The sequence below is a fragment of the Diabrotica virgifera genome, chromosome 5, assembly GCF_917563875.1.
Source record: "Diabrotica virgifera virgifera chromosome 5, PGI_DIABVI_V3a".
Classification (NCBI taxonomy): Eukaryota; Metazoa; Arthropoda; class Insecta; order Coleoptera; family Chrysomelidae; genus Diabrotica; species Diabrotica virgifera.
This window is the reverse complement of record NC_065447.1, coordinates 249830791-249852305: the sequence shown is the minus strand read 5'-3', so window position 1 is coordinate 249852305 and position 21515 is coordinate 249830791. Positions and strand designations below refer to the sequence as shown.

General features: G+C 31.1%; 1 protein-coding gene across 1 annotated transcript in view; it reads right to left on the bottom strand.

Annotated features, from left to right (window-relative positions):
• Positions 1 to 19934, bottom strand: part of LOC126884810 (male-specific lethal 3 homolog) — a 28802-nt gene extending 8868 nt beyond the window's left edge. The window contains exons 1-9 of the mRNA XM_050651054.1: positions 19741 to 19934; positions 19598 to 19666; positions 19233 to 19342; positions 19045 to 19166; positions 15712 to 15833; positions 15264 to 15433; positions 11324 to 11470; positions 1680 to 1868; positions 1393 to 1617 (exon numbers count right to left, since the gene is read on the bottom strand). Of these exons, the coding sequence (XP_050507011.1) occupies positions 1393 to 1617; positions 1680 to 1868; positions 11324 to 11470; positions 15264 to 15433; positions 15712 to 15833; positions 19045 to 19166; positions 19233 to 19342; positions 19598 to 19666; positions 19741 to 19842 (1256 nt within the window). The 5' untranslated portion in view covers positions 19843 to 19934. The remainder of the gene's footprint in view (positions 1 to 1392; positions 1618 to 1679; positions 1869 to 11323; positions 11471 to 15263; positions 15434 to 15711; positions 15834 to 19044; positions 19167 to 19232; positions 19343 to 19597; positions 19667 to 19740) is intronic.
• Between the last annotated feature and the right edge of the window lie 1581 nt (positions 19935 to 21515).

Below are 21515 nucleotides of genomic sequence, written 5' to 3'. Positions count from 1 at the left end.
AATCAATTTATCTCTGGAAGATAAATAGGTGTACCAGTTTTCGTTTTTTTCTAAATAGAAGTGTTCTGGAGCTATTTAAAAAAAACTAATTACAATACACCATCTTTAAAGAGCTCTAGCTTCCTTCGGAAGCATTTTCGGACTAGGTGAATTGAGTTAAATTTTCTGAAAATTATTTAAGGAATCTCCGGGCTTCGTTTGTTAGAAGAGTTTCTGGACACCCTGTATAATAGGTACAATCCCCACTATAACCAATTAATCGTAAAATGATTGATTTTTTTCCTATTACTTTTATTACGTTTACTTAGATATAAATATGATCTAATCGCCTAAAATAAAGATCTTACAGTTTAGTATTAGATTTGAAAGGTGTGTAAAAATTCGAGACATTACTCAGGAAAATAATATTTAATACCGTACGATTCTTTTAACGATATAAAAATTATTTTTTATGTATTAAATATCTTTTCGATTATCCTGCCACGTTGTAAACGGTTTTATATTAGTGTTTTTAAGCATACTTGACATGCCATGACTCAGAAAATTGTGGTAATATGAATATGTTTTTATAACAACCTCCAATAATTTTACAGACTTAAAATTTTATTTTTATATACGAAATAACTACACAACCATCCTGCCTCTTTGTAAATAGCTTTATATTAACATTCTTGAGATATGTGCAAAATGGCATGACTCAGAAAATCGTGTAACTTTCCACGAATTTTCTTACACATTTTTTAACTATGTATAGTAAAAAAAGTGTAATTAAACATCCTGCCATTTTGAATAATATCTATTTAAATTATTTATTTTATAATCAATTTATTTTATGACTCAGAAAATCACAGAACCAGGGTGAAAGTTTTCCACAGAATTTTAAAAGACACAAGTGCAGTTAAACATTAGGAGACGTCATGCCAACATTTTTTTCGATCATTTTCAAATAATTATGTTTAATTTATTAAGTTGGCAGGACTCAGAAAACTATGAAAATTTCATTATTTTCATTACATGTTTGTATATCTACATACTCCCTTAGTCCGTTTGCAACCCTCCTGCCCAAAAAATTTTCTTCATAAAATTAATATTATCCTGTCATTCTATGGACATGGCAGGACTCAGAAATTCATCGCAACTCCCCATTTTTTTCCTCATGGAAAATTTAATTTTCACAGGAAAATGTCACAGGAAACCTGTGGATTTTTCCATAAATTGTAAGTACTTTTTCTACCCTTCCAGTATTGCAAAGGGCAGGACTCAGAAAATCGTGGTTGAAGTTCTGTTAATATCTCCCGGTTTATGAGGTCCCTCCAGATTCAATGCGTTTAAAACGGTAATATAACAATAATTCTATCTAAAAGAAAGAATAAAAAGGTTTATAATACATACCCTATTATCAAATCGAAATGTCTAAGCAGAACCTTCAATTTTTCATCTGGAATGTTTGTGGAAGTAAGTAGGTCCGGTAACTTCACAAAAAGCCTGAGCAAATGCGTCGCTCCGTACACCAAACAAGGAGCAGGAGGCTGCTGGTGATATACATGGTCAGGAAGAATTTTCCACGTCAATGTTTTGGATAAAGGACCTGCAACGTCTGAATTGCTGCTGGTGACACTGAAAAAAGAAAGAAATACCATATATAGTCATCTCATAAGGCCATTAACGATAAAATGTACCTTGAAGCTGGTTTGGGGGTGTTATTATTACAATTATTTTCTCTTGGGGATGCGTTTCCATTTGCTTGAGAATCGCTTCTGTTGGATCTCAGTGTCCGTCGTCGGGCTGTTATTTTATCACTGTCGTTGCCATTTTCTGTGAGGTAGGTACCATTGTTGAGATTGCTATTCAAATCTTCCGCTTTCAGTCTACAAAGAAAAAATTTTGGTAACAATTATAAAAGTTGATGAAGATTTACTGCAATTTGGCGATATTTTATATTAATAGCAAAACTAAATTAAAAACAGAGATGTACATAGTTACTATCTTTAACATTGACGAATGAAATATCTTATTCTTTCAGTACCCTGTACGATTATTGAACGTTGGCTAGCATATTGGCAATAATAACTTTGTTAACGGCAGCTTAAAACAAATTAGTGGTGATCTCTTGATACCACTCTCAGAGATGACGGAGCCAGGATGTTTTGATACTAGAAAGTCGCAATGGATATTCACCTTTTAGGGGAGTGCATATAGATTTTCACTTCGGAAAAAATCAAACAAGACAGAACTGTTTGTAATTTTATTAAGAAATGTTTAATAAACAACATATCAAAAAGTTCTACTCGAGAAGTGGGTGCTTCATTTTTTATTAAACAAATGAACTACGAAATTAGATGTTTTTTAAATAACTTCCGAAAATATAAATTTTAGAAAAAAACTGACTTGACCATTGAAAAATTCAGAAAATTTTACAAAAAAACCTTATATAAAGAATTTTCTAAAATTAAATCTGTATCTTCTATAATGCTTTATTTATAAATAACGCTAAAGTCACCCTTCTCACAAACATTGGCGCACTATAAACTAGCGTACGGCGAAGTGCACGGTTGAGTTATTTTAATGTAATTCTTTAACTAATAGATCAAATGAAATTTTACAAATTGAACATGAAAGAAGAATAATTAAGCCATCTTATGTTTATAATAAAAAGAAATAAAATGTATGGGCATAACTACGGTGTGGGCGGAAAGTGAGCCTTACATGAATCATGAATTTCGTTTAAAAATGATAAAATGTGTAACTAATACAATTTTTCTTATAAAACTCTCAATTTTGCACAACTTACCTTTCAGGCATCTTATTAAATGATGTTTCATTAAAAAAATCTCAAAAATTTAATTCAAATGATATGACGTCTCAAAAAATGTAATTTTTAAAATCTTCGTAGTTTTATAGAATTACCACCACTTTAAGACGGTATTACTCAAGTTTGAACAGATCTATTACAGTTTTATAAGTGCTTTTTTAAAGCTTACGATGTAATCTTTAAAATGCACCGATATATGTTACTTTAGAAATGAAATACACTATTTGTTTTTGAGAAAATTAAGAAATATAACAAAAATGTAATACAAAAACCGATAATTACCAGCTAAAAAAATGTTTATGCAAAATGATCAAAACTTTTTTCTGTAAAACTTACCTCAAATACATTTAATAATAAGCTTCAACAATAATAAATGTTCAGCAAAAACTATTTTTTTTAGCTCTTATACAGTATGTCTGCGTAACTTGGAACCTATTGATAACTTTTTTATTATCAGTTTTACGAAAAAAAGTTATTCTTTATAAAATACTGCATCGTATATAATCTAAGATGCAATCATCAAATATTAAGTTTAATTAATTTTATACGAGATATGTCAAAAACTATGAATTTCACTCAAGAGTGAAATACATTTCACAATATCGAAAATTGTTATTAAGAAAAGTTGTTTGGAATTAAAAAATTTGTTTAAGTGTTCAATTACATTCTTCTAATTAAAATATTGTGAATAATAAAGGCACTTAACTCTTAAGAAAAATTCATATTTTTTACATACCTCGTATAAAATTAAAAAATTTTGATATCAGATGGTTGTATCTTAGATTTTAGACCAGGGACAGCATTTTATGAAGAATAACTTTTTTTTCGTAAAAGTGATAATAAAATAGTTCTCATAATTGTAATAAAATGATGAGTATCCGTAATTTGAGAAAAAATTTAAAATTTTTTTTTCGATTAGAATGAATATTGTAATTAGAATAATGTAAATATAGTTTTTAATTTCAAACAACTTTTCATAATATCATTTTTTGATATTTTGGAATATAAAGGTACTTTACTCTTTAACGAAATTCATATTTTTGACATAACTCGTATAAAATTGATACAATTTGATATCTGATGCTTGAGTTTTAGATTTTTGACTATCCAGAGCATTTTATGATGAATAACTTTTTTTCGTAAAATTGATAATAAAAAAGTTTTCCATGTGGTTCCTAGCTACGCAAACATACTGTATAAGAGCTTCTGTATAAGAATTTTCAAATTGCAATGCCATATTCGGATTCAGCATAATCAAAAACAAAATAGAAACATATTTGATCAAAGTTAAATGACGAATTTAACGATATTTTTAAAAATTATTTATACAAAACAATTGTTATTGTTTAAACAATTAATAAACAATTAGCGGCCAAATCTGCGAAAAGAACTTTTTACTTTAACATTTGCGGGTGTCTTCTGTTTAACAATTTAAAAATGTTAAACAGAAGACACCCTGTCGAACGCCTTGGAGAAATCAGTGTAAATTGTATCCACTTGATACCCCCTCTCAAGGGACAATTACATTCTTCTAATTAAAATATTGTGAATAATAAAGGCACTTAACTCTTAAGAAAAATTCATATTTTTTACATATCTCGTATAAAATTAAAAAATTTTGATATCTGATGGTTGTATCTTAGATTTTAGACCAGGGACAGCATTTTATGAAGAATAACTTTTTTTCGTAAAAGTGATAATAAAATAGTTCTCATAATTGTAATAAAATGATGAGTATCCGTAATTTGAGAAAAAATTGAAAATTTTTTTTTCGATTAGAATGATGTAATTGTAATTAGTCTGGGCTGATTATCGCAGAATAGGCCGTTTTTGGGAAAAGTTATTTACCAGCAATTTTATTGCTGGAATCGAATTATAAGATCCTATATATTAATAATATAGGTATGCAAAGTCCTCAGATAGTGTGCTACTTTTTTTATAAACAAAACGGCGCCCGAAAATCGTGTTTTTTTCAATTATTGCTCTAGAACTCCGAAGATTTTACCTTTACAAAAAAAAACATTCAAATAAAAATTCACCGTGATTAAATTCTGCGTAGAGACGTGTTTTTCCCGATCTGCTCCGACGAAAATTTTCCTCGGAAAACGCGGATTTTCCCAACCAAATCTTTAATTTTCAAATAAAGTTTTAGATAAGTAATTATTTACCAATAATTAAATAATTTGGTGACTTAAAAGCCTTCTTGGTTTAGATTATAGTTCCAGAAGCTGGTGAAAATTAAACGAATATTTTAGCAACAATTCAATTGTTAATTAATAATTTACGGTCGCAATAATAACCAAAATAATTATGATACACTGATCAAACTTTGAAATCTTATAAATATGAGATGCCTATTTAACATTTTGTCGACAAAATATAAATTTTTTATTTTTTTGCATAATCTTTAAATGTTTAAAAAAATAGTTATAAACAAATTAACGTTTCTCAGAAAGTTTTTATTATATTATAATTTTAAAAAATAGCTAAAATGCCCATTTCAAATATCTTGAAAATGAATGCTTTAAAACTTTTTTGGAACCATTTGCAAAAAAGTTATGAAACAGCAAAGTAAACATACGATTACTACGGTGTTAATAATTTTTTTAATTCTTTCAAAGCGTAGAAGTGAGTTTAACGTACAAGCTAATTATTTGTAAAACAATATCGAATATCAGCCTTATGGTTATATTTTAATTAAAGATTATAAATATATTTTTTTGTAATTTACACGCGCGAAAGTAGAAAAATACAGTACCGTAGCTACCCGCCCACATACACAACTCGCGCGAGTTTAAGCGTGTCAGTCGCTTCGAGTGAACATTTTATCTCCGGCACATATCAAGCCTACTTTCGCGCTAAAAATTACAAGAAAAAGTATTTTTAATCTTTGATTAAAATATAACCATTGCACTAATTTTTGACATTCTTTGTGAGTAATTAGATTGTACCATAGACTCACTTTTAAGCTTTGAAACAATTAAAACAAATTATAAACAATGGAGATATCGTATATTTATTTTGCTGTTTCCTAACTTTTTTGCAAATGGTTGGAAAATTTTTTTAAAGCATTCATTTTCAAGACCTATGAAATACGCATTTTAAGTATTTTTTAAAATTAGAATATAATAAACAATTTCTAAGAAATGTTAATTTGTTTATAACAATTTTTTTTAAACATTTAAAGATTATGCACAAAAATGAAAAATTTATATTTTGTCGACAAAATATTAAATAGGCATCACACCTTTTGGTAGGGGAGCAAAGTATGCTAAATGTGCAGTCACTCGAGCGCTTTGGAGACCTATTGGGTTGTGAAGATTAGGTCCTAAAACCAAAAAAAGTTAAGTAACATTTTCCATTTTAGTGGGCGCTTGCCATTTTTTAATTTAATTTTCCATTTCCAACAATCGTTTTTTCCGATCATAACGCCATCTATGCATAATTCGAAAAAATGTTTCGAATAAAAGTTACTTATTTTTTCGTAAGGAATCCAAATCTGCATTAAAAAATGGGGGCTCCTATTTAAGATTTTAGAGTAACCCCCCACCCCACCTCCATGGGGAGTCGTGTTTGGTGCCATTCGATATATTTTTTTAAAATATTAAATAAGTGTATTTTACAGTTTTTCGACCTGATGTTCATTTCGCGAAATATCGCGGGATTCGTATTTAAAATATTGAATTTACCCCCCACCCCTCTCCGTGGGAAGTAGTGTTTGGTTTTATTCGACAGATTTTTAAAAAATATTGAGCACATATTTTTTAGTTTTTCGATCTGTCATTCATTTCGCGAAATATTCGCGTTTTTCTTGTGAAATTTTGGTACTCGTCCATTTCCTTACGCCCGGCTCAAATCGTCAGATTTTTGAAATATACACTCTTTTGCATGTACTTAACTTACCTTACCTTAATCTGACAATTTCGAGTTTTTTTAAGGATAGATTTTTTTTTCGGGCCCCCCCTAACGAACTCCCCTGTGTTAAGAGCCAATATTTGGTAGAGGTACATGTGCAGGGTACCAGGTTTCTCCCCATATGATAATCTGACGCGCTCGAGTAACTGCAAAAATCCCTGCTTGGGCTCCCCTACCATTATAATCTTTCTAAGTTTGATCAATGTCTTATGATTAATTTGGTTGTTATTGCGACTGTAAATTGTTAATTAACAATTGAATTGTTGCTAAAATATTCATTTCATTTTAACCGGCTTCTGAATTTATAATCTATACCAAGAAAGCTTTTATTTCACCAAGCTATATAATTATTGATAAATAATTACTGGCCCAAAAAATTTATTTGAAAATTCGAAATTTTGTTGGGAAAACCCACATTTTCCGAGGAAAATTTTCGTCTGAGCAAATCGGGAAAAACATGCCTCTATGTAGAATTAAATTGGTGTGAATTTTTATTTGAGTATTTTTGGTGTAAAGTTAAAATCTTCGGAGTTATAGAGCAATAATTGAAAAAAATTCGATTTGTCGGCGCCATTTTGTTTATAAAAAAAAGTAGCACACTATCTGTGGACTTTGCATACCTATATTAATAATATATAGGATCTTATAATTCGATTAAAGCAATAAAATTGCTGGTAAATAACCTTTCTTTGTACTTTACTAATTAGACCAACGTATTATAACTATTTTTTTTTCAAAATTCAAAGATTATGCAAAAAAAAGAAAAATTTATATTTTGTCGATAAATAATTAAACAAGCATCTCATCTTTATAATCTTTATAAGTTTGATCAATGTATCATGATTATTTTGGTTATTATTGCGATCGTAAATTGTTAATTAACAATTGAATTGTTGCTAAAATATTCGTTTAATTTTCACCGGCTTCTGGAATTACAATCTATACCAAGAAATCTTTGATGTCACTAAGTTATTTAATTATTGATTAATAATTACTTACCTAAAACTTTATTTGAAAATTATAGTTTTTGTTAGGAAAACCCGCATTTTCCGAGGAAAATTTTCGTCGGAGCAAATCGTGAAGAACATATCTCTATGCAGAATTTAATTGCGGTGAATTTTTATTTGGGTGTTTTTGTTGTAAAGTTAAAATCTTCGGAGTTATAGAGCAATAATTGAAAAAAATACGATTTGTCGGCGCCATTTTGTTTATAAAAAAAGTAGCACACTATCTGCGGACTTTGCGTACCTATATTATTAATATATAGGATCTTATAATTCGATTCCAGCAATAAAATTGCTGGTAAATAACTTTTCCATGAATTTTGCTAATTAGCCCAGAGTAAATTAGAATAATGTAAATATAGTTTTTAATTTCAAACAACTTTTCATAATATCATTTTTTGATATTCTGGAATATAAAGGTAATTTACTCTTTAACGAAATTCATATTTTTGACATAACTCGTATAAAATTGATACAATTTGATATCTGATGCTTGAGTTTTAGATTTTTGACTATCCAGAGCATTTTATGAAGAATAATTTTTTTTTCGTAAAATTGATAATAAAAAAGTTTTCCATGTGGTTCCTAGCTACGCAGACATACTGTATAAGAGCTTCTGCATAAGAATTTTCAAATTGCAATGCCATATTCGGATTTAGCATAATCAAAAACAAAACAGAAACATATTTGATCAAAGGTAAATGACCAATTTAACGATATTTTTAAAAATTATTTATACAAAACAATTGTTATTGTTTAAACAATTAATAAACAATTAGCGGCCAAATCTGCGAGTAGAACTTTTTACTTTAACATTCGTGAATATCGTTTATAAAAATGTTAAACAGAAGACACCCTGTTGAACGCCTTGGAGAAATCAGTGTAAATTGTATCCACTTGATACCCCCTCTCAAGGGAGTCAAACAAAAAATCTACATAAGTTAATAGGTTAAGCTCAGTAGATCTATGGGGTCTAAAACCATATAGTTTTTTTTATAACCATAAGTTTTTTTTTAAATTCTTTTCAAATTAAAAAACGTAAAATTGTCAAATCCAGTTTCAAAAATGCTAAAAAGTGAAAGACAAAAAAGTTCATCATCATCAATGGTGCTACAGCCCTATGAAAGAGTCTCGACCTTCCCAAGTCTATTACGCCGGTCAGTCCTATCCATTTCCAACCGTTACCAGTTTGCTGCGCCTATTTTTCTCCCGTCCTCATCTACACCATCCTTCCATCTGAGTTTTGGCCTACCCCTATTTCTACTTCCCACAGGTTGTGACATAGGATTCTTCTAGGAGGGTTGTTCTGCTGTGATCTTGTTAGATGTACTGCCCATCTTAGTCTTCCTGACAAAAAAGTTATGTGATAAAATAACTGCTGCCCCTACCAAAAACAATTGCCTATGACCGGTACTAGAAATTCACAATTGATGGAATCGATTTATCTATGGATGGTAGTGGTCTAAGACTGGGTTTTCGAAAAGCTATTTTAAGACAGCTGATCCTTTCATATATTGTTCCCTATGCTTCCTCGAACACCGTACCGGCCATCTGGCTGCTGATACAGGTTGCGTTCATTACTGCGCAGCACACACTTTAGTGTGATAAAGCTTAGTAGATCCGCTATAGTAATAGATAACAATAAAAGTTAATAACAAAACTTGTAGCCAACTTTGAGCTTCACCTTACAAAATTAGTTAGAATGTTACAGGGTGTTCGATATCATAGTGACAGAACAAACTTATGTTTTTCTTAATGGAACACCCTATATTTTATTTTATATTCGAAATCCTGTTAACTTCTCCATCACAAAAATATAAAGGTTTGTTATGATATACAGGGTATTTACAAAGTTATAACCAATGTTATACGAAAATCGTAATAAGTTAAGCTCACTGTATAAATAAAAATAAGCACAGCAGCAATGGTTTATTGGTGCCATATTTTTTGTTGATTGTCAAAATTTATAAAAATGGTTGATATTGATAATTTTCTTTATATCGAATACAGAATGAGTCAAAACGCAAGTACATTTTTTTCTCAGTAATTTTAAATAGAACATCTTAATTAATAACTTGCTCTGAAAAATGAAAGTATCTCGAAAACTAACAAATTTAGGTATAGGGAATATCATACAAAAATTAAAGTACGGTAATGATACTTTTCGATGTAGATATAAAATACAGGGTGTTCCATTTAAAATTTTTGAGAAAAGAATGTATTTGTCTTTTGCCTCACCCTGTATTCGATATAAGGAAAATTAGCAATATCAGCAATTATAAATTTTGACAATCAACAAAAAAATATAGCACCAATAAACCATTGCTGTTGTCTTATTTTTATTTATACAGGGAGCTGAACTTGTTACATTTTTCATAAAAAATTGGTTATAACTTTGTAAAATCCCTATTGGGACCGTGCAAATTCGGCAAAGCGACCTCTATTTCTACGCTCTGTACTTTTATTCGCACTTTTAATTATATTGGCCAATTATATTAGTCCTGGTTGCCAGATAATTGTCAAGGCCATAGTCCAAAAAAATATTAAGAAGAAAAAATAAGATACAGGTTATGTTATGCAAACGTAAACAATTGTATGTAGTAAATAAAATTAGTTACTAAAATGCAGTTCTGCAAGCAAAATACAATTAATTAAATTTACCTTTATATAATAATTGCATATCATATCAATATTGTGGAGCAATATATAATTTTACTGCTTCAATGACGGAAGGTATGAAATATACGTCAATTTGACAATTTCAATTGACAATATGAATTATTGAAGATAGTTGCAATATTTCTCCGCGACTCGCGCACGGTCGTTTCTCGTTTCCCTTCCAAGTACTTGCACACCGCGAATATAACATAATAAACCTTTATATTTTTGTGATGGGAAAGTTAAGGGAATTTCAAATATAAAATAAAATATAGGATGTTCCATTTAAAAAAACATAAGTTTCGTTAGCCACTATGTTATCGAACACCCTGTAACATTCTAACTAATTTCGTAATGTAAAGCTGAAAGTTGGCTACAATTTTTGTTATCAACTTTATTGCTATATATTACTATAGCAGATCTACTGAGCTTTATCACACTCATCAATCACCCTATATATTGAATTTAAATTATTTTAGGACGAAATATTTTTTTGTCATTACTTTTTAAACCACAAAAATGTCTGGCAATTATAGTTCATATTTCTAATAATGTTTAAAAAGTAATGACAAAATAATTTTTCGTCTTACAATAATTTTAAATTCGATATGTTAACCTGTACAAATATGCGCAGTAATGAACGCAACCTGTATCAGCAGCCAGATGGCCGGTACGGTGTTCGAGGAAGCATAGGGAATAATATATTAAGGAACCAGTTGTCTTAAAATAATTTGTTTTCCGACGTTGCAAGGTATTTAATAAAAACTAATTACAAGACGCCATCTTCAAAGAGCTCTAGCTCCCTTAGGAAGCATTTTCTGAGTGGGTAAATTGGTTTAAATTGTCTTAAAATTATCTGAGGAATCTCCAGTCTTCGTTTGTTAGGAGAGTTTCTGGACACCCTGTATAAAATATAAAAATAAGATATACTTACTCCATCTTCACATCACCATTATCTAGTTGAGACACAGCCTGTTTGAATGCTATTTGACCAACTTCTTGTTTATACAATAATAAGTCGCTCAATGTGAAATCAAAATAAATCCTTAAACCATCTAATACTTCTCTACATATGGCCAAACTATAAAAAAAAATACAAAAATGGGTAAGTCAAAATTTGTATAAACACTTTAAAAAATGAAAGCAGAAAATTTTTGTATAACTTTTATTACTGCTTCCATAATGAGACATAATAGTCCAAGAGGCAGCGCTGAAAAATCTCTTTGAATTTACTAAAGCTAGATTTTTCACAGTTGATTACTGTGATTGTGTAGAGAAACATACTACGCTCGGTCAAGCAAAACATAGAACAGGGGTTACTGAGACGGTATCAAAGTTGCTTTCCTACGAAGGTAATTAAATACATTTACTAAGGCTAAAAATCAGTACACACATTCTAAATTAAATATAAATAAAAGTTATTATAGCCGGTCAGCTGTATGACGGGACAGAGCCGGTCGGTCGGCCCCAGCGAATGTACAGGGTTATTCACTATATTTTGACCTCCTTCTAATTGTAAACTGCTTTATTTACAGAATTAGAAAAAAATGTAAAATACAAAAGTTATTCGATTTTTAAATTATGATTTTTTGACATATATATCGTACTAGTGACGTCATCCATTTGGGCGTGATGACGTAATCGACTATTTTTTTAAATGTGTATAGGGGTCGAGTGCTAGCTCATTTGAAAGGTTATTCAATTCCCTATTCAGTAATATATACATTAACATGATTAATTATACAGGGTGTCCAAAAAAATTTAATTAAATTAATTGTTTAATTAATAATTCAAAATTTTTTTGGACACCCTGTATAAATAATGATATTAACGTTTATAGTATCTACTGTATAGAGAATTGAATAACCTTTCAAATGAGCTAGCACACGACCCTTATTCTCATTTAAAAAAAAATAGTCGATTACCTCATCACGCCCAGATGGATGACGTCACTAGTACGATATATGTCAAAAAATCATAATTTAAAAATCGAATAACTTTTGTATTTTACATTTTTTTCTAATTCTGTAAATAAAGCAGTTTACAAGGGGGTCAAAATATAGTGAATAATCCTGTACATTCATTGGGGCCGACAGACCGGCTCTGTCCCGTCATACAGCTGACCGACTGAAATAACTTTTATTTATATTCAATTTAGAATGTGTGTACTGATTTTCAGTCTTAGTAAATGGATTTAATTACCTTCTTAGAAAAGCAACTTTGATACCCTCTCAGTAACCCCTGTTCTACGTTTCGCTTGACCGACTGCAGTATGTTTCTCTACACAATCACAGTAATCAACTGTGAAAAATTTAGCTTTAGTAAATTCAAAGAGATTTTTCAGCGCTGCCTCTCCGTCTATAACTACAAGCTAAAATTCAAATTCAAGAGTACGCTTAACACATTCGCTACGCATGACTCTGATCGGAGTCAAAGTGATACTTAACTAAGTCCTGTTCTTAAACCAGGGTTGCAAAAAAACATGTTTTTTTTTTATTTTATACAAAACAAACGTTTTTTTCGTTTTAAACGGTTTTTTTTTGTTTTAAACATGTTTTTGTTTTGTTTTTATATTACATGTTTTAAACAAATAAAACGTAAAAAAAAACATTGTTTAAATCATATTTTCTTAAAATTAGAAGGATCTTTTTGAGGAATTAGGCAGCACAGATACATATTATAATAACTTATGACTGTTCGGCCCATATATTGAACTTACTTGCCCATGATATAGAAGTGCCAGGAATAAAGAGTAGTAAAAGAAATTGCAAATATTTCAGAAATGTACATGAAAAATACATTTTGCTAGCACAAAATGCCGAGTAGCTGGTGATTCTGCTCTTGTATTGCACCAGGTTGTTCATTGGAATACTTTATCGGAATGCTTAGAAAGTTAGTTGGAAAACTGGCCAATATTATTTCACGTTTGCTCAAACAGTATTGATAAAGATGTAAAAAAGCTTGTAAATGATAAAAATTTAAAGACAAATGCCTAAGACTAGGTATTTATAAAAATAAAGTATATTGCAGGGACAAAGTCCAAATACTTGCACTTTTGAGAGGCTACAGAGATATGACTAGAGCTTCTGGAAGCATTTCAGCCTGAACATGCAAATGGCGACTTTTTGGTAAATGTTACGAATAAAGTGAAGGAGCTTATGGAAATGGCATTGATCCCGGTTTATTTTTTGACAAAGGACCCCGCAGAAACCTTATGGGAAATGGCTCGCTGTCAAATGCTCTGAAACTTTGGGTTCTGGTAGTCCTTGATGTGTAGAATAAAAGTCTCAATGGGCGCGTAGCTCCAATAAATCATGGTTTCAAAATACAAGCCTCTGAAGTTATAGGTACAGTAAGGACGTGTAAGTTGAAATAAATTCATTTTCTCGAGAACGGGTGACTCTGGAGATAAATTACGAATCAGATCGATTTTTATTTTTAAATTACAATTTTTTGGCATATATATCATACTAGTGACGTCATCCATCTGGGCGTGATGACGCAATCGATGATTTTTTTAAATAAGAATAGGGGTCGTGTGATAGCTCATTTGAAGGGTTATTCAACTCTCTATCCATTAATATAAACTGTTACATTATTATTTATACAGGCTGCCCAAAAATTTTGTTTTAATTAAATTAATTGAGTCAAAAAGAAGAATGTATATATGTAATTTATTTAACTCGAAATACATTTTACTGTTGTCCGCAAACAGGAAAAAAATGTTTATTTAATAAATAAATATTGTTTTTCGCTTAAATTCAATATTAAAACTGCCACCCACCTGCCTCTTAGCAGTTTGAGCATTTAATTTAAGCGAAAAGCAATGTTCATTTTTCAAATAAAACATTTTTTTCCGTTTTGACAGCAGTAAAATGTATTTCGAATTAAATAAATTATATAGATTCTTCTTTTTGTCTCAACTAATTTTATTCAAAAAATTTTTTGGGCACCCTGTATAAATAATTATGTTAATATTTATATCAGTGAATAGAGAATTGAATAACCTTTCAAATGAGCTGTCACATGACCCCTATTTTTATTTAAAAAAATCATCGATTGCGTGATCACGCCCAGATGGATGACGTCACTAGTATGATATATATGCTAAAAAATTATAATTTAAAAATGAAAATCGACCTGATTCGTAATTTATTTCCAGAGTCGGTCGCTCATTCTCGAGAAAATGAATTTATTCCAACTCAAACGTCCTCACTGTACCTATAACTTCAGAGGCCTATATTCACAAAGAAAATGAAAAAAACGCTTGTTTAATTTAAGTGTTTTAAACATGTTTAAAACAGTTGATTAAAACAAAATGTTTAAAACAAAACAACCCTGTCTTAAACCAGGAGTAATTCAAATTTACCGCGCTGTAAATGCTTGTTTGTAATTAATAGAACAGCAGGCAAGTTTACTCCACTGTTATGAAATTTTGCCACTATTGACATTTATGAAATTTTGACACTCTTGGCATTTCGTTATAAGTTATTGGTTATAAGTTATATCGGCGATTTTTTGTGTTTTCTGCGTTATTCCTTTAATTTTTAGATTTCTAGTCTGCTTTTATATAAAAAGTTGTTTTTAGAACTCTTTAGCGACATATTAGTATAATATAATATTCAGGATTACCGTCAAAGGCCGACATGATCAACCAAAAAAGAAGTATTTGGTGATTTTTCTAGTGACTTTCTTGGGTATATAGTAAATATGCACAAGAAAAAGAAAGAATATATGCACAAGACTACGATCAGGGACAGTAACCTGTTGATTTTGAAGACAGTATAATTTTTCCTGGATAACAACTCTCGCCAAAAGTAGCAGCGAATGTGTCAACACCTGAGAGTACACATTTAAACAAAACAGTTCCTTACTTTCTTTGTATATCTTCAGGCTTTGGTTTCACACTATTCTGATTGATTGATTGAGTTCTATACCTCCCAGTTGACTTCTCTGTAAGTCCACAGATCTGATTGGTTGCATAATGTCTATAATAAGATTCTAAAATAGTTGCAATATTTGGTTCTGCTGGTAACTTCATTAACTAAAAGAGAATACAAATGAATAAGTGATCTTTAAATATAGTCCGTCCGCTATAACTTTTCCAATGCAGTACGATTCATTTTCAATCAAATTAAGTCAAAACAGAAAGTGAAACGTACGCCGATGTGTGTAGTATATAGTATACAGTATACAAAATGTATATACACATCGACGTTCGTTTCAATTTATGTTTTGACTTAATTTGATTGAAAATGAATAGTACCGCATGGGAAAAGTTATAGTGGACGGACTATACATCACTTATAGAAATCTTAATACCTTATTTTTTTCTTTAATCAGGTAATAGTCATTTTCTATTATTTTTCTAAGATCCGCAGTTAATTCTATGTAAATTGCTTCATCTTCAGTAGAGGAATCATCTTCTGAAGTGCTGGTTATACCTATAATTGCAAAAAACCTTTGTTAATCTGGCTGAAGAATGTTATTAGTACTAACCCAAACCATTTAATGGTTTTAGTTAATACCATAAATACATAATCCACAAAATAGCTCAGTAAAATAAGATTTCTGTCGCTTATTTCTCTTTTTTTTATCAATAATTTAGCGTAAAAACGCCATTCTCTTCATTTTTTGCTTGCCATTAAAAAGCTTAATAGTTACTATTACAATATTAAATTTTTATAATAATTATTTACTATATAATATTATAATATTAAACTTTAACTTTTAAAACATAAAAAATCTTAAAAATGTCAATTGCTTAAAGTAGTAAAATTGATTTGTTGCTTTGAAAACTGCAAAAGAAGACAAAATCATTAATTGTTACCTATGGTAAAAAATCAAGATATTTCTTACCAAAGTTGTGTATTGTGATCCTTAACAAACTCTCAAAATTTCAGATTGATCCATCAATTATTAGTTTAAAGGTTACTCAATTTGTTTATCCCAGGGACCTTTATGTTGGAATAACATTAACCACAAAAGTTAGTCCCTTCTACAAAATTATGGTTAGTTTTGATTTAAAAATATACGTTTAGCAACTGCCATTCTGAAGCTTGTTTTATGTTTTAGCACATTCGCTGCACATGACTCCGATTGGGGAAAGTAAGTAAGCCATTAATTTTTGAGATGGTGGTATATTTTTGCCACCTCTGGATAACAACTCTTGCCAGCAGTCGCAGCGAATGTGTTTTGCGAAATGACATTTTTTACACTAATTGTTAATAATTAAAAAAGATACCAAAACCTCTACAGAAATAATGTTTTCTTGATATAGGCCTATAATAACTAAAAAAAATTGAAATACTTGTATTTGTCACAGGCCCGAGCAGGGTCTTTTTTTGCTTATTTCCCTGGTTTAAAATATACAACAATGTGTAAAAATAATTACTTTAAAAAACACCTAAATGTACACTGAAAGCACATACAGTAGACTCCCTCTATAATGAGAACTGAAACGGCAGACTAATTACCTCATTATAAGCTGATCTTGTTATATCAGACAACAATAATATTGTGCATACACAAGAATAATATGCAGTTTTCTAAAACTTTCAACTTCCTATAGCGAAGCCATTCCGAGCAATATAAGATTCTAAATATTGTTTGAATAGTGCTTTTGAAAAAGAGTCAGTAGATAAACAGGAATAAGTTGACAGGAGGTGGACTTTTTACATTACTGACCTCGATAAGCACAAATACTTTAGGCTTTTGTGTATTCAGGCAGCTCGGGTATTTATTTATAGCCATCCTCCTCATCAAGAGAACATCATCATTTTCTTTGCCTTATCCCTATGCGGGGTCGGCTTCCCTAATTGAATTTCTCCACACAATTCTATCTTGGGTCATATCAATGTTAATCCCTTTTACCAACATGTCCTGCCTTATCGTCTCCCCCAGGTCTTCTTTGGTCTTCCTCTCCTACTCCTTCCAGGGATCTGCACTTCAGCTATTCTTCGTATTGGGTGATTAACGTCTCGATGTTGAACATGACCAAACCATCTTAACCTATGCTCTCTCATTTTGGCATCAATTGGTGCCACACCTAGACTTCCCCTAATATACTCATTTCTAATTTTATCATTCTTTGTCACTCCACTCATCCATCTAAGCATTCTCATTTCCGCCACATGCATTCGTTGTTCCTCTTTCTTTTTCACTGCCCAACATTCAGTTCCGTGCATCATAGCCGGTCTTATGGCTGTTTTATAGAATTTTCCCTTCAGCTTCATTGGAATTTTTCTGTCACACAACACACCACTCGTTTCTTTCCACTTCATCCATCCAGCCCTAATTCTACTGCATGCATCTCCATCTATTTCTCCATTACTCTGTAATACCGATCCTAGGTACTTAAAACTATTACTTTTCACAATCATTTCACCATCCAAAGATACCATTTTATTTGTAGTAACTCCATCTTTAAATGAACATTCCAAATACTCTGTTTTTGTCCTACTAAGTTTTAAACCTTTTTCCTCCAGAGCTTGTCTCCACTGTTCCAGTTTTTGTTCTAAATCTCTTTCACTATTTCCTATTAACACTACTAATCATCAGCATACATTAGGCACTATGGAATACTACCCTGTAGTTTCGCTGTTATCTGGTCCAAAACTAATGAGAATAAATAAGGACTAATCACCGAGCTTTGGTGCAATCCTACTTTCACCTGAAATTTATCAGTCTTTCACACACCTGTCCTAACACTAGTCGTTACTCCCTTATACATATCTCTCACAATCTTTACATATTCGCCGGGGACTCCTTTCTTATTGAGTGCTCACCACAGAACCTCTCGAGGAACTCTATCATATGCTTTCTCAAGATCAATGAATACCATATGAGCGTTGGTCTCTTTATTCCTGTATTTTTCCATCAGTTGCCTTACAATGAAAATTGCATCTGTTGTTGATCTGCCCTGTATAAAGCCAAATTGATTTATCGGATATTTCGGTTTCTTCACGTATCCGTCTATCAATTACTCTCTCCCATATTTTCATGGAGTGGCTAAGTAGTTTTATAGCCCTGTAGTTTGTGCATTGTTGTATGTCTCCCTTGTTTTTATAGACAGGTACTAATATACTGCTTCTCCATTCGTCTGGCATTTGTCCAACTTCCATAATTCTAGCCATCACCTCACCAAAAACAGGTAAAGAAACATGTTCTTTAATCTCATTTTCCCTCGCTATAACCAAATATGCCTCGTTATAGAGGTGTTACAGTTCAATAGGAATTTTATGGAACACCTACTGTACCTTGTTATAAGCAAAATCTCAGAATACCTGTGTTTGTTATAGAGGGAGTATACTGTAACACAGTACACATAAATGCTTCAAAGACAAAATAAATCATAAAATTAATAAAACCTACTGAACTGAAGCATCCTAAAAATTTTGCCTTTAATTTGTAAAACAACATGATTTGAATTGATAGTTCATATTTACAACAATCAACATCAAAGTGAACCATTTCCAGAAATAAGTATATTATCAATATAAACATAAATATATTGTGGAAAGCAATATTTTTGTATTAAAATATGTTAATTGGATTTATATTTATCAAAGCTATTCATTATATCGGTTTAACCTACAAATAAATTGTATGTAAAAAAATATTCAAACAATCTCTCAAAATAAACATTTTCCATACCATGACCATCATCTGTATCCATTCTTCCTGGACTACTAGAACTACCACCATCTTCTGAAGCAGAAGCTCTATCACCAGGCTTTCTGTTCTTTTTCCTCTCCTTTCTATACAAATATGCTCCCCTAAAAAGACCTAACATGAGGATCAATTGATAACAGATAAAATAAACTAATAAAATGATACTTTACAGTTGTAATTGTGCTTTTTCTGCCAGATCTTTTTGCAACTGTCTGTTCTCTGGGGTGTCCTTTAAAACATATTCCTCTCCAACACACCTATCCCAGGAAGAATTCCAGCCCTAATTAAAACAAATAATGAAAACATAAAACACAGTACTTTCAAACATTGAAAACTTTTAAAACTCAATCTTTTAAAACTATTTTACATGTTAAATATGGACAGCTCAATTTTTGTACAGTTATAACAATGTCTATACATAAAAGAAGAAGTCTATTGTATGTATATAAGTTTCTACATAAATTAAATAAAAAGTAGACACTTACAAAAAAGATTTTAATATCAATGAAAACAAAAACTTATAACCGAAACTTACTTGGAAGTGAATCAAGTACTCTATGTTCTTTCTTCCTCTATGGTCCTTATTGATAACAATATCCAGTACCTGATAAAACATTTAAAACAAAAGTATTGATTAACGGACAAATAACAGAAAGGCGTAGTTGAGGTTATGCGTACCTTTGAATCATACAAAACTTTAGCCTTTGTAGGATCTGGTTCGTAGCACAACACCCTTTCGCCTTCAAAAAATTTTAGTTTCAGTCCTCGCGTTGAGACCATATCTTAACTTAAAAATGTTTATTTATAAACAAACAACGCACTGGTTGGCTCCCATAAAAACGCTTTTGTCCAGCATGAAGTTAGCTGCACATAAAAAACGTCCGCCGTCCACTTGTCCAAAACTTGTCAATAAGTGGAGTTTCCCTAAATAATCAAGGTTTTTATGTTTAATAAGGCATATTTAATTAATATAACAAGGTAAGGGTGGTTTTATGGCAGCAACAACATATTTTCTGACTTTCATTTTATCGCCAAACGTAGGCAACTTACATTTCAATGTTGCAGGCATGTTGCAGTGTTGCCCGAGTTCCAATATATCCTTAACCACTGACATGCGGTATGCGGTATGCCAGACCCCGCCGAAAATATATTTTGTGCTAACACTTGTTTTATAAAAGATTCCTAGAAAACCATCTGTGTATTCTTCAAGTGGTGTGTAATTGTACCAACTTCTGCAGTTTTAGTATGATTTAGTCTTTGAACTACGTTGACGTAAAGTTTTCTTGCGGGTTCCCGAACCCCATGTCAATGTTAATGTTTCCATAGTTAAAAGCATAAAGCCACGTCCCACGTGGTCCCACCATCAAATAATTTGATCAAACTGGTTTGAGCAAACTGAAAGTGACAGTTAGTGACGTCACATCCTGAGTGTTCATTGTGGATAATAATGAAAAATTTTAATTTTAAATAAAGTACAAACAAGTTAGACAACTCAATACAAAAAATTTGATCAAACTAGACTGATAGTGAGAGCACAGATTTTTAGAATTTCAAAAAAACTGCAATTGTGATGTCACTTTGACGTACTTCCGGAGTTTGCTCAAACTGTTTGATCAAATTATTTGATGGTGAGACGCGGCCTTGATGTACATTTAGGATTCTTTAGCTATTATAGTATGGCAGCAAGTTCATCTAGGTTTTCTATTTACTTTGCAAGTGCTTTCAACATTAAATATTTATTTACTATTTTTGAAGTTATACTTCTTTAGGCGCGTTGGGAGTAAATTTATATGTGCGCCAATTTATCAAAAGTCTTGGTCCTGGGCGCAGCTCAAACGTTATACGGGCTCTGATTGGGTAATTATGTTACAATGACCTGTCAACAATTGTTCAATAGGGCTTTTCATTCACAGTCATTTGTTTCGAGCTTCTATATGTCGTATAATCCGTGCATATTAATATTATACACATATTATACAACCTATGACACAAGCTCGAAACAAATGACAATCGATGAAAAGCCCTATGTGTCGGTTATGGATAAACAAATGTTGTGTACAGTTGAGTCCGCGAGTCTTTACCCGTGCGTCATTAATACCTGGCGAGATAAAACACATACTTTTTATCTAGCATCATTCTCTTCCACGCATGAAACTCATGACAAACCAGCTGCCGTTTGTTATTAAGTCAAAACACATGTTATTTTTGTGAACCATCTAGACTCAGTGCATTGAAAAGAGATAGGTACAAAAAAAGACGATTCGGTATGTTTTCATATTTTAAGCACAATTTGTTTGACGTTTCTGCTTTGTTTACTTTTTGGGGCTGTCAGTCAGTTGAATTTTTATAAAGTTTCTTTATAGGGCTTTTCATCGATTGTCATTTGTTTCGAGCTTCTGTCATATATATGTTGTATAATCTGTGTTTAATATTAATATACACGGATTATACGA